At 48.4% G+C, this 10,876-nt stretch overlaps 1 protein-coding gene across 1 annotated transcript in view; it reads left to right on the top strand.

Annotated features, from left to right (window-relative positions):
* Positions 1–226: 226 nt before the first annotated feature.
* kcna4 (potassium voltage-gated channel, shaker-related subfamily, member 4) overlaps positions 227–10,876 on the top strand; it is a gene marked incomplete at its 5' end in the record, with an annotated part of 53,003 nt that continues 42,353 nt past the window's right edge. The window contains one exon of the mRNA XM_080495084.1: positions 227–3,568. Coding sequence (XP_080351210.1) covers positions 227–2,362 — 2,136 coding nt within the window. The 3' untranslated portion in view covers positions 2,363–3,568. The remainder of the gene's footprint in view (positions 3,569–10,876) is intronic.

The following is a 10,876-nucleotide window of genomic DNA, read 5'->3' as shown; positions in this document are numbered from 1 at the left end:
CCATGGACTGCCTGCCTGCACGCAACATGGACCTGAACGAGGTGTGTTCCTTCTTCTGACTTTCTCGTCTCCGCAAGCTGATTGGTCCGCAACGGTTTGATGCCTCGTCTCGTCGCGGTGCGCGCTCGGAGCCGCTGCAACTTTTCCCCTCGGCTTTGCGTCCAGATCGCCGTGAGGCGGCGACGGTAGCGTTCACGGAGCGAACGACAGCGCACGGACTTGAAAAATGGAGTTTGCCATGGTGGGCGCGGACGGCGGGTGCAACAGTCACCTGCCGTACGGGTATGCCCAGGCTCGGGCGCGCGAGAGGGAGCGGGAGAGGGAACGCCAGGCGGCCCAGTCCAGAGCGGCGGCGGCCGCGGCGGCTGACGGTGGACCCGGAGCGGAGGGAGGAGGAGGAGGAGGTGGCGGTGGAGGGGGGTCCTCCACCTGCACCTCCTCCACCTGCACCTCCTCCGGCGCGCATCTCCTTAACAACCGCCAGCATCAGTGCCGCGCCGCCTCCTCCAACATCAGCAGCGGTGGCGGCGGAACCGCCTCGCGCCCCTCCTCCTCATCCACCTCCTCCTTCACCACCACCTCCTCCTCCTCCTCCTCCTCGCAGCCTCCACAGCACCAGCAGGAGCCCGAGCAGCAGCAGAGGGGACTCAGAGAGCGGAGGAAGCAGCGCGGCGTCGGGCGCTGGAGACGCACCCGGTCGAGTCTCGGCGGGGACCTGCGCCACTCGGAGCTGGCGCTGCTCGGCTCGGAGGAGGACATCATGATCGAGGAGGAAGAGGCTGAGGACGAGGAGGAGGAGGAGGTGGAGGAGGTGGTGGGGGAGAAGGGGGAGGGAGGGGAGGAGGAGCAGGGGGGCCGGGGAAGCAAGAGGTCGAGCTTTCTGTGCAACATGGATGATGACGAGGAGACCGTGTCGCTCACGGACCGGCGGCCGCAGTCCGGCTACGAGAACGTGTACAGCGAGTGCGGCTGCTGCGAGCGCGTGGTCATCAACGTGTCGGGTCTCAAGTTTGAAACTCAGCTCAAGACTCTCGCTCAGTTCCCGGACACCCTGCTGGGCGACCCCGACAAGCGAATCAGGTACTTCGACCCGCTGAGGAACGAATACTTCTTCGACAGGAACCGGCCGAGTTTCGACGCCATTCTTTACTACTACCAGTCGGGGGGTCGCTTAAAAAGACCCGCCAACGTCCCGTTCGACATCTTCTCGGAGGAGGTGAAGTTTTACGAACTCGGGGAGGAGGCGATCCTGAAGTTTCGGGAGGATGAGGGCTTCGTGAAGGAGGAGGAGAAGCCGCTGCCGGAGGACGAGTTCAAGCGTCAGATCTGGCTCCTCTTCGAGTATCCGGAGAGCTCGAGTCCCGCCAGGGGCATCGCGGTGGTCTCCGTCCTGGTCATCGTCATCTCCATAGTCATCTTCTGCCTGGAGACGCTGCCGGAGTTCAGGGACGAGAAGGAGTATCTGCAGCCGCGGCACAACTCCACGCAGCCCGACCACGGGTTCACCCCCTTCAACGACCCGTTCTTCATCGTGGAGACGGTCTGCATCATCTGGTTCTCCTTTGAGATCATAGTCCGCTTCTTCGCGTGTCCCAGCAAGCCCGTCTTCTTTAAAAACATTATGAACTCGATAGACATTGTATCCATTTTGCCTTACTTCATAACTCTAGGCACGGACTTGGCGCAGCACCAGGGCAACGGGCAACAGGCGATGAGCTTCGCCATCCTGAGAATAATCCGCCTGGTCAGGGTGTTTCGCATCTTCAAGCTGTCCCGGCACTCCAAGGGGCTGCAGATCCTGGGTCACACCCTGCGCGCCAGCATGAGGGAGCTGGCCCTCCTCATCTTCTTCCTGGTCATCGGCGTCATCCTCTTCTCCAGCGCCGTGTACTTCGCGGAGGCGGACGAGCCCACGTCGCAGTTCACGAGCATCCCGGACGCGTTCTGGTGGGCCGTGGTGACCATGACCACGGTGGGCTACGGCGACATGAAGCCCATCACCGTCGGGGGGAAGATCGTGGGCTCCCTGTGCGCCATCGCCGGGGTGCTGACCATTGCGCTCCCGGTGCCGGTCATCGTGTCCAACTTCAACTACTTTTACCACAGGGAGACGGACAACGACGACCAGACCCCGGCGGTGGAGAGCATGCCCCCGGGGTGCCCCTACTTCCCGGACTTTCTAAGGAAATTTAAAGGCTCGCCGTCGGGCTCGTCGCTGGGTGACAAAGCGGAGTACATGGAGATGGAGGAGGGGGTGACGGAGTCGCTGTGCGGGCTGGACAAGAGCCCGAGTAAAGGCAACGGCACAGACATAAGCAGGAAAAACAGCACGAACTCGAAATCTATTCAGACTGACGTGTGATTACAAGTAGAGTTTGATTTTTTTGTTGTTTTTCTAGAAGAACACACCCTCAAGAGACTTTCTGCCCTACAGCAGGTGCCCCCTCCCCCCTCCCCCCCTCCGTCCCTCTCTCTCTCTCGCTCTCTCTCTCTCCCTCAACTTTTACGCACGCCTCAGAAACCACAGCACACGACAGGTCACTTATTGTTGGGTTAAGATATTCCATTCTCACCGTCTCAGAATAACAGTTTCTCCACAAAAACCGTCTCCGCACCGACAAACCGTTAGGAAGCAAAGTATGACCAAGTATTTCCCCCAGTAGGTTGGCTGGTTATTCCATCCAACCTTTTGCGGGCTTCCAAATATAACGAACGAACAACAAAATCACAAATTCTGGAGACAGGCTATGCATTCGCACTTTATGAGTTTCATCTGTCAATAACAGGAAGGTTTAGGGAGGGTCGTGTTTTGCTGTTATGCAATAAAGTTTAAACAATTTGTTTGCACTAATGTAGAAGGCAGATTTGTGTTTAGAGACAGAAACTGTAGGCCATGCAAATGGCAATAATTTAGTCATCCTCTGACCACTTAGCTGAAGAATGTTTGAGTAACTCCCTCCAAGAGAGCAAACTAAGGATATTAATAACCCCTTTTATAAGCTGCCAGTACAAATTGGACTCCAATAAATGAAAACGGGAAAAAAAAAAGTCCGAGACAGATAAAAAGACTTTTGTTGCTGTTCCAACACACAAGCAACGGTGACAAGAAGCGCATTGATGAGACATAGCATTTAAACAGGCATCAAATAAACCAGGGCTATAGTTATTTCCATGTCATCTGCACAGAAAAAGCCTTGTTGGCCCACAATGAGAGCTAAAGCACAGGAATCTGAAATGGCTGGAGAAATGACTCGCCCCAGGTTTTATATGGACATTTTGGAGTCTTAGCGACAGGAGTTGTTTTTTTTCCCCCCAGTTTCTTAAAAAAAAAAAGGAAAAAAATTAAAAATCACCTCAAAATGACAACATCCCTTTACATGGACGCAGACGGAAAGTTATAGCAAAAATGACTCAGTCGTGGAAACTCATTGGACAGGAGTTTGAGCAATTTTCTCTCCTGCCCGCTGGACTTGGTGCACAAAGTATTTTTTTTTTTTCATTTTCTTCTCAAGAGGACTATAATTATCTCGGAGCTCAGAGGATCGTCGGGATGTGGAAGTCTTCCAAGGTATGTAACCCGCAGTTCGTGTGTGTGTGTGACAGTGATTTTAACCCTGTGATCATTCCAATAATTCACGTGCCTTGTGCAAGAAAATAACTCATTTTAACCGGGGAGGGATGCCTGAGGTCTACGCAGAGTGACAGATTAATCGCCTTTCTTAGTAGATTACCCTCGGATCGTGTGTGTGTGTGTGCGTGGCAAACCAAAGTATGACGCACGAATACGCGTGCGTAAAAGCGCGTAAAAACTCTGCAAATGGACGCTGGACGAATATGACGCACATTCCAGCCAGCCTGTGGTCAGTGCGTGTTTCTCCTGTAAGACATTGGCGCACTCAGCTCTTAAATCCAAAGATACTACGAGCGGCTTTATTTGTAATAGCCGCAATTATCTCATCCGAGGTGACGTGGGGGTCAGCGCGCTGTGCACCGATGTCAAACGTTGATGAAGATTTGCCTTAAAGGGTTATGTGGCTCATTAAGATGAAGCTGCGGGATTTATTTCAACAATGTTTAATTCCCTCTCGGCTTGATCTCAGGTTAACTGGACAGTTGGGACTGGGTTGTGTCGTTAGTGAAAGTCAGTGACCAGTTGGGTACCTTCAGTCACTGACCGATTCCGATTCTGATTATAAATAAAGTTCAAAATCTAAGCAGTGAAGCTGCAAAATGGACTTTATTTAAGGAACACAACTGCAGAATTGCATTATGTAACACGAGAAGGAGGTGTTGACACAGTGAAGGAAAATGGTAATGTTAGTGACACAACTTGACGTCATGCAGGACATTAATGTGAAGCTCTGAGGAGAAGCTGCCTGCTGGACTGCTTCCTGCTCCAGTCCTCCACTGTGGGGGCAACAATCTGTACCAGGGTACCTGTGAGAACAAACATCACCTGGATAGTTATTGTTTTGTGTTGTGAACTGCTTGACCTTAGACTGCAGAAAAGTCCTGCTGATTAGAGTATATTGAAGCATTATTTAATGTACTACAGACTCTTCTTGTGGTTCTGCTCCTCCGATCGTCTCCTCGCCTCCCAGCAGGTGTAGCGTGAGCAAATAATCACTTTTTAATGCAATTTCTGCATCCCGACTGTAAACATGTTGTTTTCCAGATGACAAACAGCTCCTCCACCCCCCCCCCCCCCCCCCCCCCACCCCTGCTTCTTCTTCTACTGCTTTTTATAACCTCACTCTACTGTTTGACTGTGCAGAATGACGTGTGTGTGCAGAGTTTGGCACCAGAAGAATGTTTTTACAACCATCTGCTGGAGGAGGAAAGTTTCACTGCCGGCTCACACTCAATCTCAGAGCAGCATTTAGCTTCATTTATTACCGTGAAAGCAAATCACTGTCAAATGTGACATTTACACCAGTCAAAAAGCTTTGTGATCTGCACAAAATACTCGATTAGTTACTTTTTAATCACGTTTGACAAACAATTCGAAACATAAACGTTATTTCATTGTGAAGAAAAATGTAGATGCAAAATTGAAATTTTCTGAAGGTTTTTAAATGTTGATTTCAATTTGTGGTTGCAAGACTTTAAAGGTGACATTAGTTTGATTTAAATGGTGTGAACTGTATCCAGGATTGTGTGACTGCACCCAAAATACTCCTGAACCTTCATTTCACTAAATGTTGTCATTTCCTCCTTCTGCACCGGTTAAACAAGCGGTAAATGCAAACGCACAGTGAATGTCAAGAGGAATGGACCCATTATAGTATAAATGCAGAATGGTGGAGGGATATTTTTCATTCTAAAAAAAACAAACAAACTGTGTTTCCTCTGAGCTCATGAAGCCGGCGTTACATGTTGAGGAAAAAGGGCAGGAAACAAGTCATTTGGCTCATTTGTTCTTATCAGAAAATAGATTGAGAGAGAGAGAGAGAGAGAGAGAGAGAGAGAGAGGGAGAGAGAGTATATAAATGAGTATAATGGTGAAACATTACTGTATTTCCAGTGAGAAATGAAACCAGCTCAGTGTGAGTCTTCTGGGAGGATAAACCAACAGCAGCTTCACAAGAAAATGGTCCAGTTTCTCCTGAAGCAGAATGAACTGAATGTAAACTTTATTCAGGAGAAAACTTTACTAAAGAGAAGAGAGAAGACCGTTATGCTCTCTTACTGGAAAGACACTTTTCTAGAACTTCACAGTGATAAAATGCCACAAGAAAAGCAACATATCTACTGGATTATTCCTTGTTTGATCTGCAGAAATACCGTATGTTTGCCCCTGCAAAATTTTAAAAGAAAAAACAAACATATATATAAGCCGCACGTGACGATAAGTCGCAGGTGTCCATGTTGTAATTGGGCAGGAATTTCACTGCAGGGACACAGGGATTGCTCTTATTTTCATCAATTCTTGCAAACCTGTCTTTCATAGTGCTTGACATTTCTGCACAGAGGCTGTGTTGTGTGCCTAGTGTGCCTGCTGCGAAGCTGCAGACAGACAGAGAGAGACAGAGAGACAGAGAGAGAGACAGAGAGAGAGACAGATAGAGGGACAGAGAGAGACAAATAGAGACAGATACATAATCAAGCTTTTTTTTTTTTTAATCTCTGTTGATAAAGTATTTTATCGGTTATTTGCTGATTCTGATTCTGAGAGGGAAGATTCCTCAGCCACGGAGTCCAGCGCGCTAGTTTACGTGATGCACCTGAACGCATCATTGACAGCAGTCAGCTGCTGGAGCGCCAGACCAGGGGGGAAGCAGCACAAGACGAGCTCACCAAGAGCAGAAATGTCACTTTTAAGGCAACTTTTGGAGAAGCAGAGGCCAAAAACAGCAGGTGCAACCGCATCGTGTCATAAGCCCCAGGGTCCAAAGCGTTGGAAAAAAGTCGTGGCTTATCGTCCGGAAAATGCGGTACAACCTTTCCTTAAAAATGTTGATCTGCATTTTTCCAACTACAACAATATAACTACTTTGTTAGCGTAGAAGTAGTGAATTAGATTAGATCTGAAAACTGACATTAAAGAACCTCCAATTGCTTTCGTCCCGAACACGTCGGCCAGCTGACCTCCAGTCTTCTCACTCCGTCTCTCACTCCGTCGTCCTCCAGCAGACGATCGCTGCATCAGCTTGTCGACGCTCTCAGAGGACGTCTTCATACCAGATATTTTCAACACCTGCACCCACGACCAAACGCACACAAAGCGCCGCGCTGGCACGGCGCCAGCGCCTCTCCGGGCCTCACGCTCGGCGCTTACGTAATGTGGCTTAATGTCAAGAGGCGCGATTCAAAACAGTTTTTGGAGCAAAGTGTGTGGGTCAGGCTTCTTCTGCTGCCGAGTTCGGCTCGTGCAGAAAGGCCTCGAACGTCCCGGAGATTTCGTAGCGCACGTTTAACCCCTAACGGCCCGGGACACGTGACGAAGCCATGGGTTATTTACGGTTATTCCTCAAAAGGTGTGTCAGAGGACGTGAAGAAGAGGAGGTGGGAGGAAGGAGAGTGTCAGACGTGCTTGTGTAACCTGAGAAAGAACCAACTGATCAAAATTAGATCTAACTTGAGTGACGTCATCTGTCAAAGGAAGTTTAGCTGTTATTGTTTATTTTCTTACTGTGGCGTCGTGGTTCGCGCTCCCTATAGTGAAGATTTCTCCCGGTGCTCAGGTTTCACCTCACAGCCCCGGAACCTGCATTTCGTTGGAATTGTTGACTGTTAAGAGCGAGTTCACGCAAAGGTTCAAGTGAAAACGCATCGTTTTTGTGTTTTCGTTTTATAAAAGGTTCACGTTGACACGGCAATGTTTTGAAACTTTCAATCTGGTGCTGTCAAAAATAACGTGTTAATCGATTTGAAAAATTGTATTCGTTAAAAAAATGTTAACGTAATCAACGTAGTTTTATTATTATATATTATATCACATGTAGATCAGGGGTGTGACGCTAAAGACCCTCAAGAGGCTCTAATCTGCCAAGAAAATGATCAAACAACACAAACATTTAGGTTTTAACGCATTTCTTCAGAGTAGTGGCGGTAGAACGAGGTGAAAGCTAGCGAACTAGCATTAGCCTCGTTAGCCTCAAAGCCAGACTGCCCGTGTGAGTTTGTAAAAACACCCAGAATGCAACAGTTATGGAAATAGTGTTTTGGATTAACTTTGTCTTTACGTTGACATTGTAGTCATTTTCACTACTTGTTTGGTTTTGGAAGATTTTAGACGTTTTCGTCACACTCCCAAAAAAACCCTTCAAAGTTTGAATTTCAGTGCCACTATTTTACCGATCCTACCGACTGGAGAGGAAATCAAGCTGGCTGTGGCTCCTGAAGCAAACTGTGTTGGACCTCCACGTGTTGAAACTGTTTAAAAAGAGTCTTCTGGACGTGGTATCAGCGGCTGGAGCTCCTTCACGCCTCGCAGTCCGGACTCACCTCCTCTGCATCACAGCAGCCAAACTGTGGCGACAGTCGGAGGTCGAAGTCACGGCTGACCCTGCTGACAGACGGCTCATTTGGCCGGCCGCAGAACCGGACGGCGGCTCCTACCTGCATCCAAGACATCCATCCATCTTCTGGACGGACCTGCCCAGGGTCACCTGGGGGGGGGGGGGGGGGGGGGGGGGGGGGGGCTGATGGCTGATCACTCAGCCATCGAGGCAACTGACAGATCATCAGTTTTCAGTTCTGAGGGTATTGAAGCCGAACACAATGACCTTTCAATAAATTCGGCTTTCACAACGATTATAAAAGCTTCAGCATAAGAGAAGCTTTGACTGAAGAGTGCGATCAATGTGGGGACGAACGTCCATCACTTGACCTCCACGTCCACACTGAAAACTTTGGCAGTCACAGCAAAATGAAGCCACTTGTAGTGGCGTCATCAGGCTGGAGCGACGGTGAGAGGCTCCGTGGGACAGTGGGACAGTGGACGAGGCTCAGTGGGACAGTGGACGAGGCTCCGTGGGACAGTGGGGACAGTGGAGGAGGCTCAGTGGGACAGTGGACGAGGCTCCCGTGGGACAGTGGGACAGTGGGACAGTGGAGGAGGCTCAGTGGGACAGTGGACGAGGCTCAGTGGGACAGTGGACGAGGCTCCGTGGGACAGTGGACAAGGCTCAGTGGGACAGTGGGACAGTGGACGAGGCTCCGTGGGACAGTGGACGAGTAGCGAGGCGCAGATCGTTCCAGGAATATCGATCCCGCCTGCGTTAGGATCTATTCTCATATTAAAACTAGAGCGACACTCGGTAGAGCGCGGACCTTTCGCCAACGCCACATTTGTTTGCGGAACCGAGTTAGCATCGCTAGCATCGATAGGCGCTAGCGCCTATCGATGCTAACTAGCTATGTCAGGTAGCTACGTCACTGTGAAACACTGAGCAGGGAGCGTCTCATGGCAACAGATGGTGATCTTCTTTGATTTCTTCCATGAGGAGCCTCTCTCATCCACTTTGTATGGAATATTTTTTTCACTGTTTTGGAGGATTCTATTGTCGATTATTCAGAAATGGTTCGCCGTCAACGTCCCAAAATCTCATGGATTGATCCTCGGATGATGACAAATCATCCCTGAAGTTTTTATGCAAATCAGACGAGTAGTTTTTGCATACCGATAAATAAATAACTTTTGGAGGCAAAGGTAAATATCAATATTTACATTCGAGTGATTCAGTTCAGGCTAATTTACAGAAGTACTTAGAAGTATGACCGAACGTATCATCTGCTCAGCGCTGGAACATCAAGAGGAGGAGAGAGACAGTTTGTTCAACACCAGCAACTTAACAACTGGTATCATACATCCAGTACAAGTTACATGAATAAATATACATTTTCTATATTGTTTTTTCAAAATAAAAGTTGCATGGAGCCGATAGATGCTGACGGTCAAAGAGCAGAGTCACACGCTGGACTGGAGGTTCTACAATGAACCACCAGCCCGCCATGCAGCCCATTGATAAATCTGTACCGACGCTTGAATTGTAATGACGTCTTATATTTCATATTCAGCCCCGAAAACATGTGGAAGGCAGCGAGAGCGTTTAATAATTCAGAGCAGGTGTGAGTTTCCTAAAGTGTTTTCTGTCCTGCACCAGATGAGAAACACAAGACGTCACATTCAATCCCCATTGGGAATATCGGAAGTTATTTAAAGTAGAACATAGTGAGGATTGAGGGGAAAATTTGTTTTTTTTTAATCAAGTTCAGAAGTTATGTATTTTCTGTATCTTTCCAGTATTTTTTGCTAACTTCCTCCAGGAGACAGTCTATTCTATTATATTCCCCCAAAAAAGTCTCAAAATGCAGAAAGCGAAGCAGGAAACTGCTAAAATCAGGTACAAAAGCAGCTGAAAACATAATGAAATGTCCTAGATTATAAGTCATACTTCATAAATACAACACAACAGTTTTTGTAAGTGTTTCAAAATGACAGTAAATACAAAACTTTAGAAACTCCAGGTTAATTTGATTTATTGGAAATCACAAGAAAGACATTTTACTCACTAAACATGAGCCAGGATTGTGTCTCTAAAATGAACAGATATAGAGGAAAACTGTAAAGTGTGAGAAGGTCGGGTGTTTCCTGCTGCGCCGCTCAACCCAGTGGCGCCCCCCAGAGGAGGCCTGCACACTTTCTCCTTTGCGTTACCTTTAAAATGAACTCATTGAAAATGTAGAAAGCGATCTAACAGGGTAGAAAGAGTAAGATGTCGTTGACACATCTGGTAAAAAGTCAGGAAACTCTTTTTTTTCCCACAGATGTAGACGTCATAGAACTACTAATTCAGTGGAAAACTCACCAATCAAGTGAAATCACACGGCCTGGGACAGCGTAACAACGTCTGCACGTTTGAAGAAACAATCCTCGATGTGCTATTTTTCAGCAATTATTGCAAATAATCCGCCGCCGGAGGGACGAGCCACCGGGCCCCGCTGATTAAATCTGCTCCCTGGAAGGAACCGAAAGCAACATGAAAGGAAAACAAGTAAGAGACGGAGGGGAATTTTCACGAGGCTGGAACGTCGTCCCCCCCCCCCCCCCCCCCCCCCCCGTCCATCCGTCTGGCCAAAACATGAATCAGTCCTGATAACGGGCCGGCAGCTGGCGGCGCACAAGGCCGCTGTCATCATGTGAGCATTAATGAGCAGGTTAAGAAACAAAGCTGCTCCACTCTTCGTCTTCCTCTGACCCGTCCACCGCAGATCAATCTCCTCCACTGAAGGTCTGAGAGACACAACCGCCAACCGCTGGCTGGACAGAGAAATGGGAAATTATAATTGTCTTTAAAAAAAAAAAAGTGTTTTCAAAGTGAGAATATGAATTATTCAGTGTTTGTTTGGTGAGTTTTAGTTTTTTTGATTG

Source organism: Blennius ocellaris, assembly GCF_963422515.1.
Source record: "Blennius ocellaris genome assembly, chromosome: 1".
NCBI lineage: Eukaryota > Metazoa > Chordata > Actinopteri > Blenniiformes > Blenniidae > Blennius > Blennius ocellaris.
The sequence above is the reverse complement of the archived record's forward strand: the minus strand, read 5'-3'. Positions and strand labels throughout refer to the sequence as shown.